This window comes from Ambystoma mexicanum, chromosome 2p (genome assembly GCF_040938575.1).
Source record: "Ambystoma mexicanum isolate Mex_15411 chromosome 2p, UKY_AmexF1_1, whole genome shotgun sequence".
Taxonomy (NCBI): Eukaryota; Metazoa; Chordata; class Amphibia; order Caudata; family Ambystomatidae; genus Ambystoma; species Ambystoma mexicanum.
Genome location: NC_090923.1, coordinates 1,346,713,565 through 1,346,739,953, shown reverse-complemented (window position 1 = coordinate 1,346,739,953; position 26,389 = coordinate 1,346,713,565). Strand labels below are relative to the sequence as shown.

Sequence of the window (26,389 nt, the reverse complement as noted above, 5' to 3'; positions counted from 1 at the left end):
GAAGGGGGGAGGTATCCAAATCCATGAACATGGCACACATCACTCTCATCCAGAAGCCGGGGAAGAATCCACACCTGTGCTACTCATACCGCCCTATAGCGCTCATCAATGGGGACGGCAAATTATATATGAGGGTACTGGCAGCAAGGTTAGAAGGGATCTTACCAGGTCTGGTGATGCAGGATCAAACAGGGTTTATTCAAGGGCGGAACATGTTTGACAATATAAGGAGGGTATTACATATCGACAAGGCGGGAAGAGGGGAGGGTGCCACACCCACCTGCTTGATGATGCTAGATGCCGAAAAGGCATTTGACTGCGTCATCTGGGCCTTTATGGAGCAAATACTCAGAAAGGTGGGACTAGGACCAAGGTTTCTTAGAATTATACAGGCTAACTACCAGCACCCTCAAGCTAAGTTTAAAGTGAATGGGAGGCTGACCAACCCATTTTCAATAAGAAGAGGAACAAAGCAGGGATGCCCACTTTCCCCACTCCTTTTCACCCTGGTGATGGAACCCATTGCACATCGAATACGAGGGAATAGGGAGATCCGAGGGGTCAGATGGGCGGAAGACAGATCACAAAATAGGCCTGTTTGCTGTTGATGTGCTCCTGATGATCACCGAGTTGGAGAACTACCGGAAATAATGGAAGAGATAAGGGCTTTCTCTGCAGTGTCTGGCTTTAAAGTGAATTTTGGAAAGTCAGAAATTCTAAATTTACCATAGGGGAGAGGGAAAGGAATCAGCTGGAAAATTGATACCCATTCAGGTGGGCATCAGGACCAGTCAGATACCTGGGGGTGAACTTAACAGCCTCCAGAAAACAAATAGTGGGGGCAAATTGACCACTGCTGCTGAAACAAATCAAGACAGACCTAGCAAGATGGAGAGGGCTGCACACATGGTTTGGAAGGATAGCCGCTGTCAAAATGAACATACTCCCTCGGCTTCTATATCTTTTCCAGGCGATTCCTCTGGCAGTCCGGGGGAGATTGATGAAGGACATTCAGGAGAGCATCATAGAGTTTATCTGGGGAGTGAAAAAGCCGAGGATAGAGTGGAAAATGTTATTCAGGAGCAAGGCTCAGGGGGGAGTGGCCTGCCCCAACATAATGAAATACTAGCAGGCGGCGCAGCTGAGAGCAATGGCAGAGTGGGGGAGGGTGGAAAATCAGAAGCACTGGATGGGCATTGAGCAAGTGGTGGCAGGAGAGCACCTATGCAAGGTGTCAGGGATGAGAAAGGTGGACAGACCAGGGGGGCTACTGGGCAATCCAATCACTAGAAATACCATGAAGATTTGGGAACAGCTGAACAAGAGGTTTAAACTATTTCCTTGGCCATCGCCGCAGACACCCATTTGTGGCAACCCTTCCTTTTAAACTGCAAAGGGAATGTAACAGATTTAAGCAGTGGATGGAGGGAGGGATAAGGGAGATTGGTAAGCTTTATGAAGGAGCACAATTCAGGTCATTTACAGACTGTAGAAGGGAAATGGGCCTAAAGAAAGGGGACCTGTTTGCGTATCAACAACTAAGACATTGGGTGGGAACCCCCGCAATGATGGAAGGGGCTACAAGGGAGCATACAGAGTGGGAAAAGCTAATGTCATAAACAGAGAGTAACAGGGGACTAATATCAGTGATCTGTAAAATATTTCTAAGTGGGGAGAAGGAGGGAGAAGGGGCATTGAGGGATAAATGGGGGAAGGCAAGGGGAAAGGCGCTCACTGACAAGGAATGGGACAAGGCGCTAAAGGGCTCGTACACCTCACGCACATCGGTGCAGCATCGGGAACTACAATACAAGCTGTTACACCAGTGGCATTACACCCTGAAGAGACTTCATAAAATGTTTCCCATAATGACAGAAGATTGTTGGGGGGGGGGGTGTGGGAACAATGGAACACATCTGGTGGGGATGCCAGCGGCTTAAACATTTCTGGCAGGAGGTGAAATCAAAGGTACTTGAAATAGTGGGAGTAGACCAGGAGTTGGATGGAGTAGCGTTTCTCCGAGGCACTATACCTGACGGGCAACTAAGTCTGACTGGGGGTGCTGGAAGGTTATGGGCAAACTTAATGATGGCCACAAAGAGATGTATAGTTAAACAGTGGAAGCAGAAGGAGCCTCCATTGATTATACAATGGTATTATGCAATATGGGACACGATAGATGTGGAGAAGTTGACGGCGACAATACGGGGGTCAATTAGGAAATTCAGTAAAGTTTGGTCACCCTTCATGAACTATACAATCAAGGATGCCACACACCTATACATCCCGAAGAGACTGAGGGCACTGGGGATCTTAAAGGAAGAGGACGGCTGAGCCACAAGTATGAGGACTTAAGGGGCCGTCTGTAGGAACTGGTAGTGCGGAGGGGACAGAGGGGGTGTTGTTGTTGATGTAAGTATACAATGTTGATTGAAAATGTGCTATGCAAAGTGTTCCATGGAGATACAAAGCTAACCATATGTGTAAACAGTGTTGAGCGAATAAAGATTTGATTGTAAAAAATAAAAAATAAACTAGGTGGTGTTGGGTCCTTGCATCTGTGCAGAGAAGCAATGCGACTGTGGTTCTGGGCTCTGGAGAACAGTGTCTCTCTGACAGTGGCTCACCTGGCCAGACTAGAGAATGTCACAGCGGATGCTTTATCCTGTCCTGTATCCCCTGTGTTGGATTTACTGTCATCTTTTGCCAAGGCGGGCCTACAGATTGGCACTGTAATGAGTTAACTCACCGCTATTTCGGTATTCAAGAGGTACCCGGAACATGGCTCCTTTTTCACAATCCCCAATGTTATTGCAGTGCTTCCAGGATTTGTGTAACCAGTTTCCTCACCGCCAGTTTGTTGTTCCGGCATGGGACGAGAATTTAGTTTTAACGTTTCTTATAAGTGCTCCATTTGAGCCCTTTCATTCCGGTTTATCACCCTTAAAGTGATTTTCCTGGTTGCCATCACTTCCGCAAGGCGAGGGAGTGAGCTCCATGCATTGGGCCTCACTACGAGTTCGGCGGTAACCCACCGGTACTACAGCGTATTGCCGCTGTACCGGTAACACCGTTTCTGCCGCCTGAGATCCCGGTGCCACCGGGACATTACAAGTCCCGGTGGCCAGGGATATCAGGCACCGTAAAGTGTAAGTGCCCATTTCATAGGACTCCATGGGAATGGGGACACAGAAGCACCAGCACCGTTGCAACGGTGCAGGTGCTTCCATGACAAGTCTGCCTACCTGGGCCGTTGCGCCCGGCATGTCAGACCTGCCGGGCGCAATGGCCAAGGAAGGCCGAGTTGGAATGTGGCAGTCCAGAAAGGGTGCCGGTACGGTGTGACCCACACCCTTATTTGCGAACCGCCACACTTATACGGAGGCCCGTTGTCTGTTTTACCTCCCTATTTCGTTTTTTCCAACGGGAAGGTGGCGTTGAGAGTGACACCCTCCTTTCTGCCGAAGGTGGTCTCAGATTTCCATCTCTCAGAAGATCCATCTGGATGGGTTTTTTCCTCCACCTCACCCTTCCAAGGCAGTGGATAGATTACATCGAATGGACCCTGGTGCTCGTGCTGGCAGGGATTTGTCCAAACAGACCCTGTCCGGGCAGATCATTCTCTGCATCTCTGAATGCTACGATCTGGCTGGTAAGGATGTTCCGTGAGGGTCTCAGTGCACATTCTACCTGGGTATTGACTGCCACCTCTTCCCCGCAGAGGGGAGTCCCAGCTCTGGGTAGTTGCCAGGCAGCAACACAGGCGTCTTTGCACATGTTTGCTTAGCATTACAGCTTGGATTCCCTTGCAGGCAAGGATGCCCATTTTGGTAGGGCAGTTCTCCAGAGTTTTCTGGTGTAGGTGGTGTTCTTGCTTCCTCGCTCCTTCAGGTTTGTGTACTGCTTTGGGAGTATATCATAGAGGAAGAATCCGTGGGAGGAAGGATCCATTAGAAGAAATAATTACTTACATCTCAGCAATGTTCTTTCTCATGGATGTTCGTCCCATGGATTCCTTATCACCCTCCAGACCTGCTGCTCGTGGTGGAAAGCTAGTACATCATTGGTTCTACAGTCCCTTATCTTTAGAGTGCTATGGGAAAAGGGTGGAACTGATGTAATTGGATGTGATGCCACTACATATACTGGCCTTGACGTCATGTCCGGCACATAGAGGTGTCAGGCAGAGCAGATGCAAAGCCACGCTGTGCCCCATGTCAGAGGGAAATGTTTCTGGAGAACAGCTGTGCTGGGATAGGGATATCAAAGATAAGGAATACGTGCGATAAACATCCATCAGAAAGAACATTAACGAGAGGTAAGTAATTTGTTTGTATTCACCTGCAGACATCCAGGTTGGCTAGGCCCCTTTTTCTTTAATTTCCCAAATGCCATGCCTAAAGCTGTGATGAAAGTGAGTTGAACCACTTATCCCTTGGCTATATATGGTGTCCTTTTATAATGTTACCAATGAGATAAAATAATATTTGGTGGGTCCTGCAGATATGTGGTGAATGGGTGGACAGTCAAAACTAAACCGCCCACAGTTGAACTTGTAATTTGTGACAGCAGGCATGGGTGTGCCCACAGACAGAGCCCTGCCTGATGATTGTGTCAACAGGGAATATGCATGGATGCATTATCACATCAATGGTAAATATATCTTTCTAATCAGTCTCAAGTGAACATTATTACTAGCCAACCACTATTATTATATGGCTATGAGCTGGTAGGTAGTTTGCAGGTAGTGCAGAAAATGTTACCGCCGTATTAGATTTGACAACCAATAGGTTGTACACACTCACCATCTGGATTTTTATGGAGCAACATGTACAAGTTGCTAATAGGATAAACTGGATTTTACCATATTGACTAATAACTCCCAGGCTGCAAATAGTGAGACATTTTGTCCAAGCTTCTTGGGAACAATTTGGATAAATAGTGAGGTCTTCATTAACTGATGAATTGAACATGGTTGTGGATCAAACGCAGTTAATCAAATCTGCAGAGCATGTGCACATTTTGATAGAGTGTCACTGGTGGGATATTTTTCCAAGATGGTCACCGTTTTTAACCAAGTTCATGAATGTTGTATTGCATACATTGCTGTGGCTATGTGCTATGGAATATTAACTGCATTTCTCCAGCATTGGATCTTTCCTAGATTCACATGCTTTTTGAATATTTCCCGTTGCCAGGCTGGGAATCTTTGGTAACATTAAAGCAGTTTTCATTTGAATTTCAAGCTGCAGTCACTTCAGTGTTCTCTTAGAGTCTTTTGGGTCATATTGCCCCATAGCCAGTAGGCAAATACTCCCTTGCTCCACCTCTAGAGGCCCTCTTCCTATGTTTTACCATATGTTCAAGTGTTGGGAGTCCTCTAGAAGTTCTCTTCTTCATATGACGATCCACATACTACTTTCTATGGATTTTGTCAACATTTCGACATTTTCTGCCCCTGTTGTGTTCTTTCCTATTGTGGTGGTTGGGGGTGGTTTTACATCCCTGGTGCTTTACAACCTCATGGTTGAGGCATTTTGGAGGCTTCCTCTTCGCCGTACCATGGCTGATCCTAACCAAAGGCTAAGAAAAGCCTTTTCAAGGCATGCTCCAACATCTGGAGTGAATGTATTGCCTTACCCTGAACTCAACATCAACTCTCCTGGACCGGCACAGGAGGTTGGTGACTTGGCTTGATGACAGCACTGTGGTCTCAGGCTCTGCTTCCATTCGTACCCCTGCTACGGTTTGCCACAGCAGACCCCAGGAGTGTGCTCCCTCTGTTAAGAGGTCAAAGTTCCATGAGGAGGCTTCATGTTGGAAGAGAGTGAGGAAGAAACATGTCACCCTCGCTGAGTCTGCCCAGGATAAGGCAGTCAATGTGCCCAAGCCTCCACATAAAAAGCCTGAATCTCTGAAGGCATCGATTACGGATCCTCCCACGATGCCTTCAACCTCTAGAGCACAATCATTCGCAAAGCTGAAGACCCTGTTGATAACCTGTGCAGTTCCCTTAGGGACCACTGCAAAAGATTTAAGGCTACAGGAGTTTGGCAGTAAACCCATTTGGTAGCAGTCTGTACCACACAGATTCACTTGGTAGCTGTGGCTGAGCAGTCAGACTTCCCTCAAGAAGAGTTAAGCAGTATACAGAGCATACAAAATAGGTACAGAAATACAGTAGCACAAGCAAACCCTGACCAGAGCTTGGGTGTAAAAGTATATAATTATTTATTTAACACACACTTATAAAACACACTAGCACTAAATTGATAAGATAAGATCAATACGCAATCACTATTATCATATGTACATCCCTGATTACTTGGACAAGTCTTAGTTAACACCACTTATTTCCAGACAGAGGTGAGCGCTTAACGTTCGATGGCATTCCAACAAGTTAAATAAAAAGGGAGGGAAAAGCAGAATTATGGAAGCATACACACTAAACACTTTTTAAAGAACCACAGCAAGTTAGGAAGGCACAGTCTACTGGTGAGCAAGGAAGTTTAGGCGCCAGGCCCACTTTCAAGGGAGCCAGGCGGAAGATGCTCAAGATCAGACAGTTACACAGAGTCTTCGAAGTTTGTGGAGGTAGTTCGAAAAAGGTTTAGTTCAGTGCAGAAAAGTTAGCTGAGGTGTCCCAGGCTAACCCAGGTTCGAGAGACGAGGATTTAACACACCCCGTTCAAACGGTTGCAAGGGAAGCCAGGCGGAACATGGTACCTTAAATGGAGAGGATCCTCCAGCGGGGGCAGTTGTTCCTGGCAGCGGGTGCAAGTCGCAGCGTCGTCCAGAGGAAGAGAAGATCTCGTCGTGGAGGATAGATGAAGGTCGTTGCACTGCCAGGGAAGAAACCAGCCGCGGAGTTCTCCGGTACAAGGGTACTACCCTTTCGGTTTGCGGTAGTGGTGAAAACGTGGTATCCCGGTTGCCGGGGTGCTTGGCACAGGCAAGGCGACCACGAGATGCTCCAGGGAGGCAAAAAGAAGGTAGACTGGTTATCCCCACCAGTCGAAGGAAGAAGACTCTCCGGGCTGGAGATCTCCTCTGTCGTTGGGAAAAGTGGTGAGACGGTTCAGCAGGGCTCCACCGGTGGTGTCGTCGTTGCAGGCCGGCTCAGCTTCTCCCTCCTCGGATTCTTAGGTCCTGTGGCGACTTCTGAAGTTCCAGTCCCCAAAGCCCTGCTTTTATGCAGAACACACCCATTCACTCAGCCTAGCTGTCAATCAAACATGCTAAGTGGTGAGCCGGCCGGCTCACCACTTGGGCCAATCACCCAAGAGTGCGACATGAGTTACCAAGGTAACTCAGGCCAGGGTGCCTAAACCCCCTCCCACAACCCCTGTGGTACCCAGACAGAGTGGCACCACTTTTGGAGGCTTCTGTGGAGAAGCCCGCCAAAGAGTGGAACAAAGGGCTCGACTTGAGTTGGAGTCACAGAAGAGAACACAAACGCCATTTTAGAATCGAGTCCTGGCAAAAAATACCAACCGGCGAATTAATATTAAACAAATAAACCGGCAGTATGTTTGAGGCTATAAGAATTAAATAATTAAAGTTGGTAGCCTCAAACAATGGGAAAACCACATAGAGATATATTTGCGGTCGAATATAAAAAGTAGTATCCACTGCCACCAGCCAAAACTCGATCAGGGGGAACGGAGACGTGCCCCCTCGAACAACAGACCCCGGGGCAGTCGAATTGCCCCGACCAGTACGTCCACAATATGATGGTTTGTACTGGTTTCTGTTCATAATTTGGGACTAGCAAAGCCAATGGTGACTTTACATGCCCTGGGAGACAGTAGTCAGTCCCAGGGTATGGAGTCTATGTTGGGGGGTCGCTACGACACCCCTGGGATACGGCACGGAGGGTGCTGTGTAACCCACATCAAAAAAACACATGAGACCCTATGGAGTAAAAGACCCCATAGCCCATAAAACACATGGAAAGACAAAGGAACACCTCAAATCATGTCCAAGAGTGGGAGTAAAAGAAACTCACTCTTAGCAGGAGAGAGAAAAAAATAAACCCCAAAAATCCAGCAAGGGGACTCACTAGGTTTGGGAAATTAGCCTTACAGAGAATTCTCCCTAACACCGATCACAAGCCCCATTCACTTCTTCCAGCTGTCCTCGACCCAAACAAACTTTGTTTACACTGGCTCCTTATGTTCATCCTGCTGTACCTGGCCCATCCCAGGGCCCCCCCTGAGGAGATCTTAGAACAGGTGAGAGACATTTATTTGAAGCCCTGGATGGTGTATTTCGGATGACGAAGAGGAAGTCTTGTCGTCATTACCGCCTGCTTAACAACTTCCGATCATGCAGCCACCATGCACCCCTAGTTCTCCTGCTGTCCCTCAACCTGCATCTGCCCTCAGTCAACCAGAGGAAAACTCTGTCACTGGACAACTTGTCTACACTGCAGACTCTTGTATCAGAATTGCAGTACAGCTACAGTTGATCCCTGCCACTCTCCACCTAGACGCCACAGCAGCATCTCTCCATTTGCTCCTCGCTCTCCTTTCAATCTTTCTGAATCAGAGTGCGGATGATGCTTACAGGGTTGACTGTCAACTCATACTATAACAGACAAGTTTGATGACCTTGTTCCAGCGGATGGTCAACCTTATGATCCACCCATCACAGATTCCCGCACCTGACTAGATTGATACTTTTCATTGTCTTATGTCCAAAGCTATCAGGGGCCCTCATTCGGACCCTGGCGCTAAGTGTTTAACGGCGCCGTAAAAGGCTGCGGCGCCGTTAAACACTTAGCGCCTTACTACGAGGTCCCTTTGCGGGACCCGACCTGAACGGCTGGTCTAGACCAGCCGTTAAAGTAGGGACCCGCAAAGGGACCTTGGTGCTAAGTACGGTACCACAATTTGCGGTACTGTACTTAGCGCCTTCCCCAGTCCCATTGATCCCTATGGGGCAAAAATGGGAATGGGGAAGGGCCAATGTTCAATGGGGAATTACCGCTCCGCCAACCTTGGAATGGGGTGGTAATTCCCCATTGAACATTGGCGGACTTGTTACGATACCGGCACCAACCATGGTGCTAATAGCGCCATGGTTTAGCGCCAGTATCGTAATGAGGGCCAGGATGTCTTATTTGCTCCTTGAGGAGCAGCGGAAAGAAGGCTTCCTGTACCAATGCAGTGAACAGGCACAGAAGATGGTTGTCTCTATTCCTGAGCTTGATGACATCTTGGAGAATGATCTCCTAACCATGAAGAACCCCTTTATGGCCCCTTTGAAAAAGAACAGGTTTGAAAAGAAATACAGGGCCCCAAATAGTGCCTCCAAATGCCTGCAAACCCAACCCAGTTCAGACTCTGCGGTCTCCAAAGCTGCTAACCAACCCTTCTTCTCTGTGTGTTGTTACACCTGACAAGTAAGGGCAGCAGATGGAAACTTTTGGTAAGTGAATTATTTCTTCGCCGGCCACTACAATAAAGGCTTCTAACACCTTGGCCATTCTGTCACACTTCGGCAGGGAGCTGTGGTCTAAACTGTGCCCCATTTTGGATTTCTTCCCAGACAACAAGAAGGAAAAGGCTTTTAAACTTCTTCGTGAGAGTGAGGTTGCTACTGAAAACATAATTTCAGTTGCAGTGGGCTTCGCTGACACGAGGTTCCGTCAGATGCTCAAGAGTAAGTTGCTGTGCCGACATGGATGGTTTAAGGCTACCAACCTCCGGACGGAAGTGCAAGCTAAGTTTGTGGATATGCCTTTTGATGGAAGACCTCTTTGGGAAAAAGGTTTACAATACTCTCCAGGCCATCAAAAGTGACACTGACGCTGCCCGGTCCTTGAGTACTCTGCAGCAATACCGACAGTCCTTTCGTTCAGTGAACTCATGGTTTTTAAGATCCAACAGGGACTTTACACAGTCTTTTCAACACAATACATATCTATCTGATAACAACTACAGGGGCTACCAGCGATGACGTGGCTCTTCCCAAACAAGGGGTCAAGCCGGTAAGCAGGCCTGACCAGGCTGTAAGCATGCCTCCCCACTTCCACTCCCCTGTGGAAAGGCGCCTTTCCCATTTCCTCACCGGGCAGTCCAAATTTACCACAGACAACTGGATGCTGGCAGCCAACCACCCAAGGTTCCTCCAATGATGAAGGTGGAAAAAGATCTTTCAACGCTTCGGCTCAATCAATGCCCTCCTTTCCAAGGGAGCCATAGTGTGCGCCAAGGGAGCCATAGTATGCGCTCCTCGCGTCAAGCGTAGACAAGGCATCTATTACATGTTTTTCCTTGTGACAAAAAGTCAGGTGGTTTGAGGCCAATTCTAGACCTTCATCTATTGAACAAATTCATCCAATCTCTGACTTTCAGAATGGTTACACTTCAGCACATCCTCGCTCAACTTCAGCAGGGAGATTTCCTGTCTTCACTGGACTTGGAGGACGCATACTTACACATCCCGATCCATGGGGACCACAGGAAGTTCCTTGGGTTCACAGTGGCAGGCCTACACTATCAATTCAGGGTGCTGCCCTTCAGCCTCAAGTCCGTCCCTAGGGTTTTCACCACATTCCTGGCCACAGTGGCGGCCCACCTTCATCAGGGGACATCCACTTGTACCCGTAGTGTGATAATTGGTTGATCAGGGCCGCTTCCCTTCCTCAGGACATACACCACTGCGATGACGCGCAGTTTATCCTATCTGGGATTCAATCTATCAAACAAATTGCTGCACATCAAGGTTCTCAAACTGAGAGCTATGTTCTGGGCTCTGAAGTCCTTTTTCCCCCATCTCCAGGGAAAGGTGGTTTGGGTTTTCATGGACAACACCACGCACATTTTTTACATACGAAACAAGGCGTTACCCGATCATCACTTCTCTCTGCGGAACCCCAGATCCTCTGGAAGTGGGCCCAGGCACATGGGTTGTCCCCCCCCCATCATCTGACGGGTATCCACAATTCGATTGCTGACTCCCTAAGCTGGTAACTATACTCATGTCATGAGTGGGAGCTCCTCCACGACCAGTTTCATCTTGTCTTTCAGACGTGGGGTGTTCTGGAGATAGACCTCTTAGATACCAGGGAGAATGCCAAGTGCTATGCATTCGCCAGGAGACTCCCCCAAGCTGGAAGCCTCTGGGGCGCCATACCTTTCCTTATACAGACAGGTTTCTCTACCCATTCCCTCGGTTTCCACTGAACCCCACGGTCCTGCACACTTTCAGACAAGAGTCGTGCAAACTGATCATGGAGGCCGCTGTCTGGCAGAGACAATTCGGTTTCTGGGAACTCTTCAGCCTCTCATCAGCACTGCTGATACTTCTGCCTCTGGTGTTCAACTCTCTAGGGAAAAGGATGGTCCTGCACCATGACTCGGCCTGTTCCTCCTGATGGCCTGGCTCCTGCTTTCCTAGAATTCGGACATCTTCCTATGCCACAGGATTGCAGTTATGTTCTGGCAAAAGCTTTCGTGCCTTACACAGTTTTTTGCTATCACCATAAAGGTAAGCATTTCAGGATTTGGTGTGTTGCCTATCACGTTGATCCCTTTTTATTCCTACCTCTGGACATTTTGCTATGCCTGCTGTCTTTGGCCCATGTTGGACTTTCGGATTCCACCATTTAGGTCCATCTAGCAGCTATTTCCAGGTTTACCCGCACAATCGCTGTGGTCCCATCTTCTTGTTAAGGAATTTCTAAAAGGTACTTTCAGGGCCTTCCAACCTGGCCCTGAAAATGTGGCCCCAGCGTGGGAATTGAAAATGTTTCTTTCCAAACATATGAGTACTCCCTTCGAGCCCTTGCATAAGGTGGATATCAAGTTCCTCTCTTGGAAGACTGCTTTACTCTATGCTGGGAGAGTTGGTGAGATCCAGGCGCTATCATGCAAACCACCCTACCTGGTGTTCTACCAGTCCAAGGTCACATTACGTTAGACTCCTACCTTCATCCCTAATGTGGCTTCGTCTTTCCATCTTAATGAACCATTGGTCCTACCTGTCTTCTTTGCCTCACCCTCTACTCTGGCGGAATGCTTGCTGCATTCACTGGAAACCCTGAGGGTTTTGGCGTGTTATATTGCCTGTACCAAATAACTTTACAAATAGTCTCAGTTGTTCGTGGCCTTCAGTCCCATGGCATGTGGGTAAAGACTGTCCATGGCCTCCATCTAATGCTGGCTCTATGCCTGTATTTCCTACCATCACTGCATCGCTAACAGGTTGCTTCTTGGTCGGCCCAGAGCGTATTCTACAAAGGCTGTTTCTTCCACTGCTGCCTTACTCTTCAGTGTCCCTCTGTTGGATATCTGCAGGGAGGCCACATGGAGGTCTGTTTCCATCATCACACAGTTCTACTGTTTCGCCAGGGATTCCACGGAGTCCAGGGTCGGCCAAGTAGTACTTCGCAATCTGTTCGCATGGAGTGAACTTTTCCTGAAGGTGAGACTGTTACCTTCACCCAATTTGCATTGTATGCGTGTGTGTACTGCTTTATAATCTGTTCAAAAAGCTTGTGAATCTATTAAACCGAATCCCTATGGATTCTTCCTCCACAGCTGCTGAGCTTGGAGTGGCGGGGGTGGAGAGGTATGGGGCACAGTGATGCAATATATGTTGGCCGAGTCAAGAGGAGTTGAGTCGTACTGTGTCCCCTATCGAAAGGTTTCTGAGGCAGTTGACACTGGAAGGATATCTGTCAGATGAGGAATTGTCAGGTGAAGAATCCATAGTAAGAACGTTACTGGTAAGTAATATCTCCTTTTGGAGAATGTCTAAGCTGAAAGGTATGCAGCGCATCCCTGACCTTCATCCCCACAAGATTAAACATAACTCTTCTACATCCAGCAGCACTGGAATAAACATGCTATCATATTAATGGCAATATGCAAGGTCCTGAAGAAAGTGATAGTACCTTTTTCAGCCACTGTGGTGATATGGGCAGTCTCTTCTCTGTCCCCTCACAATAGATAGGCGGCACACAACCGAAATCTAGGGTTAGATAACACCCGAAGGGACATCTAGCTCGGTTGGAGGGCCACATAAGGCTCATTAACAGAGAAAGTTAAAATAACTGTTGCTTCACACCTGTACATATTTATGTGTGAAAGTATGTTGGGAGTCTGTACATGGTGTCATGGTGTCTTGACCCACCCCCAGCCCACCATGTGTACACTAAGCTGAAAGGCACCACCAACATTTCAATTTACTTTTGTTGCCTTTTAAAACCTAAATCAGAGCTATAGGGTTCGAGCATATCGTATATGATGTCATGTTTTGCACTTTTGAACAAAAAACATAGTGTTAAGTGAGAGAGGAATCTAATTGATCACATGCAGTGTGTGTCTGTAGTTGTCCCTGTGATGTCGGGTTGATCAACTGAGGCCCTCAGGAAGACCCTTTCACCACCCTCAAAGATTCTAATATCTTGTTTTTTCTATATGGCAGAGAAGAGTTGTAAATGGGACGCCCAGCAGGCCAGGACCGTCCAGCAGACCTGGAATGTCTCCTGTTTTCCCCCGAGAAAGGCCAGCTGGTCCTGGTAAGTTTTGGGTATGGCGTCTGATTATCAAGCCGCCTAGCGTTTATGTTCTTTGCATCACATACTAGGAGGGTTGCTTGCTTTCAGATTTGAGATACACTCCCAGTATCTCTGCATGTACATATCATAGAAGCACATCTTGATAGAGGCAACTGTTGCTGGTTGTGCACAGTGAGCTAATGCATTGGAAGAGATTTTACTTGTTGCATCTAACTAAGTTATGTGTATGCAAACCCCAAAGCCTTGTAGCTAAGCTTGCTCCAGTTGCCTTCTCAACTGCCTTTCAAGTAAAATGCCTGAAATTCTCTCCTTTGCCATTCTACATTCCAAGCATTTGCACCTGCACATTCTACATTTCTGCTTTTGCCACCAAACTCAAAGAACTGTAAGAGTTGTACTGTCAGTCTTGAGGTCTTTGCAACCATGCCAGTCAGAAACCATCAGTAAATATGAAGGACTTACATTAATCAAGGGCACAAATCAACAATGAATCACAGCTTGTTGGCATTACATGAGACTAACAGATTCTGTTTTGAAACACTGCAAGCTGTTGTAAATCTATAATTGTATGCATTGAAGAGGGACACTTGACCAAGGTCACAAACTATGTCTTGGAGGAGTCCTATTATAGGCCCTAGTCATCATTGTTAAAAGCCTTGTGCCATACCGAGTCATGTGTGATTTCTGACAGTGTGTTCATATTGGTGCCTCTGACATGTATACCACACACATGCACGCACGCATGCATACACACCCTCCAACATACCCATTGTGAACTATGTTTTCATCGACTGTGGGCAATTATTTCCCTTCCTCTTATTCTATTGGTTAGAAGCAGAAGCAATATCATTGTCCATACTAAGCAGGGGAAGTCTAACACAACAGCAACAACCAACCACATGTCTCCAAAGAAGTAAATAGGTCTATTTCATGATTGTATTTGTTCTTTGCATGGTTGTAGTGTCAGTGACACGATCCACAACTCCAAGGCGCAGGAGTGGGACGAACTAACCACCCCCACTACGGTTTTGGGTCCTGCAAGTCAGCGTTAGGGTAACGTTGGTTAGATAGGATGGGGGAAGTAGACGGTTAGGGAGAGGTTATGGATAGGTAGGAGGGCATTAGGGTAGTTTTCGACATCTGCGCACACTTCCAGCGTTTAGCCAGTCACACCAACACTCCTACATGCTCGCACTTATCACACTTCTGCTTTGTGTTGCTTCCTGTGAGCAGACGTAGTACAAGAACATTAGGTATCAACAAACAAGAGAAACTGTAGGCTTGAACCAGTGTGCATGGAAACAAACAAGATAACAAACAACAAAACAAACAAGACTGTGCAACACTTAGCTTAGGTTGTGGTTCGCCTGGAGTGTCCTCCTGTTGTCACCTATGAGTAATCCAGAAGTCTTGTGTTGCAGGAACAGTTCAGCTGCTTCAAAAAAGTACTTTGATTAATGCACTGGTCTGCACCGCCGCACATGGCGCTTACACAAATGCGTATGCCTATTTTCCCTATGAGCTGCATGTGGCTGTTCATATGTGGGGTTTGCTTGCACGTGGATTTACACATGCTTCTCACATGCAGTTAGTAAAAGCTGCACTTGGCTGCAAACATGCACTATATGAGGCCGCATGTGGCTTGGGCAATATATAGAGCATGCAGGCGTTCCTGCATTTGGAAAACGCTGGATTAGGTTTCCTAGTGTTGCGGAGTATGCGTAGAGCTGTCTATGGTCTTGCGCCGGCAAGCAGCTTTGGTGAATGTGCTTCATTACGCTGTGCATGCCGACTTAGCTTTGCGGGAAGCAGAGGCCAGAAATCTGGTGGGGGTGGCCGCCTGCTTCCCGTATGCTCCTGAGGCGCTGCAGCACTTATCTGTGTCAAGCGAGGATCCGGGATTGATCTGGTGGGGCGTGGCCCCTCGCATTTGCTTGGCAAACACATCTTCCCGTTAATAGAGACTCAAGCACAAGCCCATGCCCTTTCTTCTGCGCATACGCGCAGGCGAGCCCCACCCGACGTGGAGTTCCTTTTGTGCTGGGCTCAGGGCTCGCTGGGTAGTGTAGCTTTATGGGCTTTTTTCCTGCAGAGAGGGCATAGAATCCTCTTATAAGGCTGGATGTCCTTCATATGGATGTGGCTTTGTTTTGGTGTGGCCTTAGCTTTTGTTACTTGATTGTGGGCATGACGTATGCCATATAATGCCACTGCGCTCCCCTTTCCATGTGTGGCCCTGCCCCTTCCACCCCAAGCCCTGACAGCACCCCCCACCGCCACACAGAAGGCACGTGGCTTTAGCTTTTCGGGGTGATCGCTATGAAAGGTGCACAGTAGTCTTGGGGTGTGCACATTGCGGGCTGGTTCCCAGGATCGGTCTTCGAGCCCGTAACCCACCAAATTAATCAGGCAATATAGCTGTCCATCTCTGTGACATCGTGAGTTGAGGATGGCTTGTACCTCGTACTCAGGTTGCCCATGTACCAAGACTGGTGGTGGTTTTTTGGTTCGGATGGTTGCCGGGACTGGTTTTAAGAGAGCAACATGAAAGGTGGGATGGATTTTCATTTGGGGAGGTAAATGTAAATGTACAGCAACTGGACTTGTGATTGTATTTACAGTAAATGGGCCTAACTATCGTGGCTTCAGCTTTCTAGGGCCCTGTATGTGGATGTTACGGGTTGACAGACATACCCTATGCCCAACCTGAAATGGGGGGCTATCTCGATGACGTCTATCTGCGTATAGCTTGTAGGTGTCCTTGGTCTGTGATAGTTTGGATTGGACATCTTTCCACACCTGTCGTATATGCATGTGTATGCCCAGTAATGCAGGTAGTGTGGTGGGCGGTGGTGCTGTGGCTATTGGTAAAACCTGTGGATGATATCTGTATAGGCTATAAAATGTAGTAATTTTGGGGGACATATGGACTGCGTTGTTATAGGCAATTTCAGCTAGCCAGGTGCTTTATAGGCAATTTCAGATAGCCAGGTGTGTTGGACCCAGAATTGTTTGAGCCCCTGATTGATTTTTTCAGTTTGCCCATCTGTTTCTGGGTGATATACTGAGGGCAAACGGACATACATTCCAATCGTCTTACAGAATGCACGCCAAAACCATGACGTGAACTGGAGTCCTCTGTCCGTGATGATTCGGGTAGGCAGACCATGGAGTCGTACCACATGTTGTACAAATAATTCTGCTATGGTGCCTGCTGTTGGAATGCCCTTGCATGGGACAAAATGACCCATCTTGGTAAATGAGCCTACGATAAGGAGGGTGGCAGTGTGTTCCAGTACCTGGGGTAAGTTCACTATAAGGTCCATGGTGACCATGTGCCAAGGCATAAGAGGTGTTGGCAGCGGTCGAAGAAGGCCAGCTGGCCTTTGGTGGTCAGCCTTGTTCCTGCAACAAATTTCGCACCCGAGGCCTAATGCTGTACGTCTTGCAAGATGGCTGGCCACCAGAAATGTCAAGGTATCGGGTCATATGTCTTCGTAATGCCCGAATGGCCTGCTTGGGGTGAATCATGAAACCATTGCATGGCCTTCTTTTGTAGCTCCATGGTAGGCAGGTATAGAGCCTCGGAATGGTAAGGGAGCCCGTCAACTATGGTGTGTTGAGTATCAAGATTGCACCATTCCCACGATTCATGGATGGTCATTGTCTTCTTGGCGGCTTTCAAGATGTCTAGGGTGGTTATGGCACCCACGATCTGTTTTGTGGGAATAATCGTCAGTGGCTCTTTAGCGATTTCTTTCTTTCTCTGGTGGTTAAGGGTACCGAGAGAGGATGTCTGCTTCACGGTTGTCTGATCCCGGCCTATAGGTGATGAGAAAGTCATAATCGGCAAAAAATTAAGCCCAACGTAAGTGATGTGGGTGTCTTTGCGGTCTTAATAAACTGTAGGTTGCAATGTTCAGTCATTACAGTCATGGTATGGCGGGCCCCTAATAAGTAATGACGCCATTCTTCAAAGACAGACTTGACCACGAATAGCTCCCGATCGGCAATGGTGTAGTTCGTCTCTGCTGGTACCAGTTTAGTGAATAATAAGCCACTGAATGGAGTAGCCCGGTTTGGGGATCCCTTTGGGAGAGGACGGCTCCCAACGCATAACTGGACGTATCGGCCTCCACCAAAAACTGTTGGGACATATCAGGGTGTTTTTGCACAAGGGTGACCGTAAACACTGTTTTCAGCTATTGGAACCCATGTTCTTCTGCGTCGTCCCATTCAAACTTCAGCCCCTTTCTAATGGGCCTTGTAATTAGTGTTATGAGCTCTGAGAAATTTTTAATGAAGCGCCTATGAAAATTGGTGAAGCCCAAAAAGGACTGGATGTCCTTAACCCTTAACTGAGGTGGGGAATGGCCAATCGAAGATGGCCTGCACCTTTCTGTGGTCCATTTGCACCCCTGTTTGAGTCAGGAAGTATCCCAAGAACTCCATAGTAGTGCGATGAAATTTGCATTTCCCATGCTTGGCGAATAGGTGGTGCACTCATAACCTGCTGTAACACGGCTCTGACATGCCCGATATGGTCCTGCATGTTCTGGGAGTAGATCAAGAAATTATCGGTATATACGACTGCAAAGACATCGAAATACTCCCAAAGGACCTCATCTAAGAAGTACTGAAAGGCAGCGGGCGCGTTGCAGAGACCAAGTGGCATAACCTGATATTTGTAAAACCCGAACATAGTCCACAAAGCAGTTTTCCATTTGTCCCCTTCCCCCACACGCACCAGATGGTAAGCACCTCTTATATCTAGCTTGGTATAAACCGACGCATGCCTGACTTGGTCCAACAAGACTGGACTGAGTGGAATGAAGTATCGATTCTTAATGGTAATGCGGTTGACACTGCAGTAATCTATGCACGTGCAGAGGTCTCTGGTTTTCCTTGCAACGAAGAAGAGGGGTAATGAGACCAGAGAGTTAGATTGTCTTATGAACCCAGTATGGAGGTTTGTTTCTATGTAGTCTCACAGGTGTTTTGGTTCTGCTTCAGTCAATGCATAAGCACGACTGCACAGTAATGCCGCGCCAAGCTCTTGGTCCATACGGCAATCGAGCTCCCGATGAGGGGGTAGTGTTTCTACGGCCTGTTTACTAAAGAAGTCATGAAAGTCATGATATTCCTGTGGCAGAGAGCTAAGGTCAATTGTTGCTGTTGGGCCCCTTAATTCAGCACATTGCCCATGCACCGTGTGTGAGGGGGATCATGAGTGCTGGTATGGGCTTCATACAGTGTTCCTGACAAAACAAGGAATTTAGGTCTACGTCACCTGTGGCCCAATGGATCTGGGGGACGTGCTTTTTAAGCCACGGTAACCCCAGTATGAGCCCAGACTGGGGGGTGGCAATAATGTCAAAATAGATTTCCTCTGAGGCTGGATAGACTGGTCAGAGGGTTTGTCTGGGGGGGGAGGAGATCGCGAGTTTCTAGACAACTCCTTACGGCTTCTAGAGATAGAGGTGGATTGGCCTTTCCCGACTTTCGCCGTTACCACGACGCGGCTCAGCTTCGAATTATTAGAGAATGGTTTGCGGAGGAGTATCAGAAGCATTGGGTAAGGATGGATCGGGCTGTGGCTAGGCATCACCTGGGGGAGGTGCTTTGGCTTCCGAGACGGTTGCGACCCGCTCATGTCTACCTGAGCGACATCACCAAAAGTGTGGTAGAATGTTGGGATCGTTCCGTAATACGATGGGGAATCACGACCTTTCCCTCGCCTTCTCCCCTATCTTTCGCAACGGGAACTTCTCCCCAGGGATGGAGACGGGTGCTTTTTCAGAGTGGGAGGAGGGGGGATGTAGGGCCGTAAGGGACATGTTCACCGGGGGTAGAGTGAAAACGTTTTTGGAATGTAAAAAAGAATTCAACCTGGGGGAAAAAGAGCGGCATCGTTATTTCCAAATTAGGCATTGGGTTATGTCTCCGGCTGTTCGGCAGGCGGCGACTAGAGATCTAACTCAATTTGAGAGGTTTATAGCGACTAATGCGGGCACTGGGGTCTTGATAGCGGCTCTTTACAAACATCTCGAGAGAGGCACCCCGCGCACTTCCTGGGCCTATATGACTACTTGGGAGAGGTACATTGGGTCTCCCATGGAACTAGCTGATTGGGAGCGGCTTTGGGCGCGGATCCCTAAACTGGCAAAGGCGATCCAGATCCGGGAAGTGTGGTATAAATGCTTGTTGGGTTGGCACTATACTCCGGCCCGTCTCCGGGCAATGAACCCCGCTGTCTCTGGGGACTGTTGGCGTGGGTGCGGGGAAAAGGGCACGGCCTCACATATCTGGTGGGATTGCACTGCTATTCAGCCTTTTTGGGAAGCTCTTAAGAAAGCCACAGCTCAGGCACTGGGGGGAGAACCCCTCCGGCACCCACGGGAAATCTTGCTGGGGAGAACCGGGGTAGGAGTCGGGATGGGGGTGAATGGGTCCGGTCTGGGCTGGGGCAAAGCACCTACAATTTTTGTGTTGGCAGCCTTATCCATCATCACACAAAAATGGAAGAGCCCCGTGATCCCGACGGAGCAGGAGTGGCTTAGGAAAATTTGGGACATTGTATCTTTAGAGTGGGCTTCTTACGCAGTGGACAATAAGCTGGAGGCATTCCATGCAGAATGGGGGGAGACCCTGGAATTTTTAAGGGGGGACTTTCGGGAGCAGTGGTGCCCACAGAGACTCAAGCTTTTGGACATTGGCGGATAGCAGCTGGCCCAAGGGCAGGGAGAAAGGGAAAGGTTTTCTGGGTGCTGTATTTACGGGGTGGGTGGGGGGTGGGTTCTTGCCTATAAGGTTCTTTTCTGTTTGTCTTCATTTATGTAACCTGTTTGCAATTCTGTTTTGAAAATGAATAAATAGAAGTTTAAAAAAAAAAAATAGATTTCCTCACGGTGCATCTTTCTGCACCAGAGTGTCACTTTTTGTGTGCATTTGGTTATCGGTCCAGAACATAGTGGTGTACCGTCCACCACTCTAACGGGTTTAGGTCTCTTTTTCCGACAGTGGGGCACCCCAATCTTAGCAGCATGTGTGGCATCTATTAAATTCCCTGTGGCCCCTGAATCAACTAACATGGTAACCGCCTGATTGCGGTATGAAAAACACAGTAGGCAAGAGAGAACGACATGCAGTGCATAATTGGCACTCCCGATGGACGGGATCCCCTCATGCTCTAGGCTCGACTGTGTGACACATACACATATGTCCGCCGAGCCGAGACGTTTTCCTGAGTCTTTGGCTTGGCTGCATATTCCTGGACAAAGTGGCCTGTGGTTCCACAATACATGAAGAGTCTGCATTTTCGACACCTCTCCTTTTCTTCCTTGGTTACAGGCCCCCTGACCAAACCAATTTGCATAGGCTCTTCCTTGCTCTATTTGCCAACAACCGTGTGTGGTTGTCGTGACTGGTCTAACCGAGCAAATGGGCACGTGTAGCTTCTTTTGTCACACTGCCTCTCCGCCTGTCTATGGTCCAGAGGAAGGGCCAGGTCTATCATGTCGGGGCAATCTGTGGGTTGCGGATCAACTTGTGCGATCAAGTCCTTCAGGTCGTCCTGGAGGCCACGTGGAAAAGGGACATCCTTTCTCCCTGGACCATTCCGCTTCAGTCACTAGACGAATGAACGGTGTGACATATGTCACCAGTTCTTTGCCACCCTGTTTAAGCAGTAGCTACTCCCTTTCCTTGCACATCGCTGCAGCCTTGCAATCAAATATCTTGCCAAACTCCTCCAAAAACCCATCCCAATCCTGTAGCATAGGGTCATCTTTTTAGACCAACAGGGTTTGCCCATGCCGCAGCATCACCGCATAGATAGGAGATGACAAACGCTGTCTTGTCTTGCTCTGAAGGCTGTGGGTTTCGTAAGTAACTGGAGACGACATTGGGTAAGGAAGATCTGGTATTTCTGCGGGTCCCCTGAGTAATGCTCAGGTGGTGCTAGGGGTACTATGGCATCGGGTGTGACCTATACTTGATCTGGGACCGGAGGTGGCGTGCGAAGATGACTGGGCAAAGGAGCAGCCTGCGTTGCCAGGCCACGCACCTGATTAGCTAGTGTGGTGTAGTCCTGCCTTGTGGCAGCTAATTCAGCCTGCAAGTCTTGGAGGGCTTTGGCAATTTCTCCCATAATGCGATCAGGTCATACCACTGAGGCGCCTGAAAAACATGTGGGCTTATGTTCTGACAGCATCCACAGCTCTGAGGCACAGAAGTGGCACACACCAACCACCCCCACTGCTGTTTGGGACCTGCAAGTCAGGGCTGTGCAACCCCAGCAGGGAATGAGGGTTAGGGTACCGTTGGTTGGATGGGACAGGGAAGTAGGGTTAACGGTTAGAGGATTAGGGAGAGGTTACGGATAGGTAGGGGGGTATTTGGGTAGTTTTCGACATGATTACTATGAAATGTGCACAGTTGTCTTGGAGGGTGCACATTGCGGGCTGGTTCCCAGGATCGGTCTTCGGGCCTGTAACCTACCAAATCAATCAGGTAATATTCCTGTCCATTTCTGTGACGTCGTGAGTTGAGGATGTCTTGTACCTCATACTCGGGTTGCCCATGTACCAAGACTGGTGGTGGTTTTTGGTTTGGATGGTGGCCGGGCAGGTTTTAAGAGAGTGACCTGAAAGATGGATAGATTTTCATTTGGGGAGGTAAATCTAAACGTACAGCAATTGGTTTGATGATTTCATTTACAGTAAATGGGCAGCTTTCTAGGGCCCTATATGTGAATGGTAAGGGTTGACAACCATACCCTGTCCCCCACCTGATATGGGGGCTGATTCGACGATGTCTATCTGCATATAGCTTGTAGGTGTCCGTGGCCTGGTATAGGTTGGATTGGACATTTCTCCATACCTGTTGTATATGCGTGTGTTGGCCCAGTAATGCAGGTAGTGTGGTGGGCGGTGTTGTTGTGGCCATTGGTAAGACCCGGGGATGATATCTGTATAGGCTATACAATGGAGTATGTTTGGTGGACATATGACTGCGTTGTTGTAGGCAGTTTCAGCTAGCCAGGTGTGTTGGACCCAGGAGGATTCAGTACTTGTAGCGAAACAACGCAAACATTGTTTGAGCCCCGGTTTGACTTTTTGAGTTTGCCTGTCTGTTTCGGGGTGATACACCGTGGACAAACAGACATCCATTCCAATCGTTTTACAGAATGCACGCCAAAACCACAACGTGAACTGGGCTCCTCTGTCCGTGATGATTCGGATAGGCAGACCATGGAGTCGTAGCACATCTTGTACAAATAAGTCTGCTATGGTGCTTGCCGTTGTGATGCCCTTGCATTGGACAAAATCACCCATCTTGGTGAATGAGTCCACGATAACGAGCATGGCAGTGTGTGTCTCGACGGGGGTAAATTCACTATAAGGTCCATGGTGACTGTGTGCCAAGGCATAGGGGGTATTAGCATCGGTCGAAGAAGGCCAGCTGGCTTTTGGTGGTCAGCCTTGTTCCTGCAACAGATTTCGTAGCCAGAGACGTAATTTTGTATGTCTTGCCGTATGGCTGGCCACCAAAAATGTTGAGCTACCAGGTCATATGTCTTCGTAATGTCCGGATGGCCTGCTAGGGGCGAATCATAACACCATTGAATGGCCTTCTTTTGTAGCTCCATGCTAGGCAGTTATAGAGCCTGGAAATGGTAAGGGAGCCTGTCAACTATGGTGTGTTGAGTATCAAGCTTTCACTATTCGTGCAATTTCTGGATGGTCATGGCCTTCTTGACAGCTTCAAAGACGTCTAGGATGGCTGTGGCACCCACAATCTGTTTTGGGGAATAACCGGCTGTGGCTCTTTTGTGATTTCTTTCTCTGGTGGTTCAGGGTACTGAGAGGAGGTGTCTGCTTCACGGTTGTCTGATTCCGGCCTATAGGTGATGAGAAAGTCAAAATCAGCAAAATATAAAGCCCAAGGTAACTGACGTGGGCTTAGCATCTTTGCAGTCTTAACAAACTGTAGGTTGCGATGGTCAGTCTTTGCAGTCATGGTATGGCGAGCCCCTAATTAATAACGACGCATTCTGAACTTTTGAGGTTTGACATACTTGTTCCCAGGACGCAGATCTAAAACAAGGCGCATGGTAAGATCCTTTTTGGGTGCAAGGACGTTTATTGAATAAATCCCCTTATTTTACTGAAGATCTGGGATGACCTTGATCGCTCCCTTTTGCAGCAGGATCTGGACATCCTCTAACAGGATGTGTAGATGTTCCAGTGACAGCCGTCGGCTTTTTGGCGGGTGGTATCAGGGTGGTTGCAGGAATTCTATGCAATAGCCGCCACTGGCGGTTTTGAGAACCAACTGATCCAAGGGGATGCCCACCCATGTCTGGGTGAAAGATGTTAATCGTCCCCCTACCTGGGAAAAATGGGAGGGTACCTGCACCACCGAGTCATTTTCTGGCTGGGGAGCCTCTGGCTGCTGAGTTTCTCCCCCTACCCTTGCCACGCCGGAATCCCAGCTGTTGAGGGGTTTGGAAACTGCTGGAAGTGCCCTGGCCGGAATACCAAGGAGACCCTCCTGTTCCATAGGCACTTTGAGAGGAGCGGGAAAAGGATTGCCCACGAAAGGAACAGCGGGTGTTAAAGACTCCCCGTTGAACAAAAGGCTTGGCTGAGATTTGGTTAAGTGACTTCAGTGTTTTGTGTTCTTTCTTTGCGGTTTCAAGGGGCTCATCTATCACTTTCCCGAAGAGGGCAGAGTCTTCCACAGGTTTATTAATAAGAGAGGCCTGTGTTTTGGACTTCAAGCCGGAGTTCTTGAGCCATGAATGGCGCTTCAACAGGGTCTCTTCCGCTTATACCCATCCTTCTGTCTCTGCCGAATCAAGGGTATTTTTTAGGATGCTCTGCGTCACCTGACACCCTTCATTCACCACCTCTAAAAGCTGCGATCGATTATGCTCTGGAACATTCTGCAGGTCGTGTTGCACTAGTCCCCACTGTACATCGTTATAGCTAGCCAGGAGTGTGGTGTTATTAGCTATGTGAGTGCCGAATGCAGCTGAGGTGGTAATATGTTTTCCAATTGCGTAAAGCTTCTTGCAGTCCTTTTCGGGGTAGACTCGGACGAGGATAGTGGAACTCTTGCATGTTTTCTGGTGGTTGTCACAACCAGGGAGTCTGGAACGGCATGTCCGCTGGTGTATAAAGGTTTTGAGGGCACTGGACGAAACATTGTTTCTACTCTCAGTTTGATGGACCGAATGATGTAGGGTGTAATAAGGATGCCGCAAGGTGCTTCTTAACTGAGTTTAGAAGAGGGATCGCCTGACTGATGGGGGCTTTCTCTTTGAGGATCTCCTCAACAAAATCCGAGGTGGGTACTGTCTCCTGTGTCACGATCTTAAAGTGGTCAGCAGCCTTTCTGAGGAGGGTGTTGAATAAAATTTGATTGTCGATTGGCAAGGCCTCCTTGGGCTGAGAGACGGGAGGAGCATCCAAGAAGATATTGTCCCGGTCAGGCTCATGAGCAGGGGTATCAGACCAAGTACCCTGGTCATCAGCGGGGGCCAGGTACCTGGATCTTGATAAATCGGTTGTTGTGAGACCTGATCCGTACCCAGGACATAATATAAGTCATCATCTGGGTCATCTTGGTCATCTTGGAAGATGTCCACAGGAGTCTCAGGTGGACGTTGTCTAGGTGGAGAGGAAAATTGAGCCCCAGGAGAGTAGTCTCTGGGGACTTTGAAGGTCTAGGGCAGTCATCAATAGGTTGTGGTATTTTTAGAATATCATCAAATATATATCGGAAAAGTGGATAAATTCAGACATTTTCTCCGTGCAGGATTCAAATCTTTCCCTGGTCCATATAGAGGAAGATGATTCATCAATGGGAGGGAAAGAGCAAGTGGCTGGAGCAAAGTCCTTTTGTAGGGCCCGAGACAGGGGAAGAGAGGCAAGAGAATACCCCTCAGGTAAAGGGGAAGCCTTCCTGAGGCCAGAGCCATCGCAATGGGTATTGGAAACCTACCAATGCTTTGGACATGTTTTAGCTAGAAATGCGTGTTTTGGCACCTCTTTGGATGCCACAGGAAAGTGCGCAGAAGTTATGTGAGAGGCGTCCGGTAAGGTCAAAGCCTTAGGACCTTGCGGACCCTGAACTGCAAGGTTCTGTAGGCCCTACCGAAAATTTTTATGGGCCTATGGGCGTCTATATTCATCCTTCGACAAATCCGTTGAGGGAGGCTGAGGGATTGTGTGCTTGGTTTTATGGAAATGGTGTGTGTCTTTGTCGCCGGGGTGTAGACTCCCCATCGCAGCTGCCCGTGGCATGCTTATCAGCGCCGGGCACAGACACACAGGAATCAGAAGACCCCACAGTCACGTCTACGGGCTCCGAAAGCAGAACAGTGGCTGCTTACAGACTCTGCGTCCAAGGCGATCATGCCGGCGTGAGAGTGGCTCTCGGCCTGCAAGGCGTAGGCCCCCCAGTTTGGTGCGCCTGTCCTCAAGGGTTTTAGGCCGAAAGAGCTTACAGGCCTTGGAACAGTGTTCATCGTGGTCTAGAGGGAGGCACTGATTACACTATTTATGAGTGTCCTTCCATGGAAATTTGCTGTTACACAATGGGCACATTTTAAAAGGAGGTTGCTCCATAGAAGGGAAGCTAGACGAAAGGAGGAAGAGGAGGAGGGCAAGGAAAAGGCCTTCTCAAGTGAATAGTCAGTAGAAACGTGTCCCTACTATAAGGCCGGGCCAAGGTCGAGAAGCAACAGCCGTCAAGTCGCCAAAGGTGTAGAGTCGACAAACAGTACCAGCTGTCGAGAGGGTTGTCAAATAGTCGCCGAACAGACGTTGAAGATGCCTGGCAGTGTACACG

At 48.4% G+C, this 26,389-nt stretch overlaps 1 protein-coding gene across 2 annotated transcripts in view; it reads left to right on the top strand.

Annotated features, from left to right (window-relative positions):
• Positions 1–26,389, top strand: part of MYO15A (myosin XVA) — a 3,541,761-nt gene that overhangs the window by 1,657,733 nt on the left and 1,857,639 nt on the right. For both annotated transcript variants that reach the window (XM_069645706.1, XM_069645705.1), the window contains exon 37: positions 13,438–13,531. In XM_069645706.1, coding sequence (XP_069501807.1) covers positions 13,438–13,531 — 94 coding nt within the window. The remainder of the gene's footprint in view (positions 1–13,437; positions 13,532–26,389) is intronic.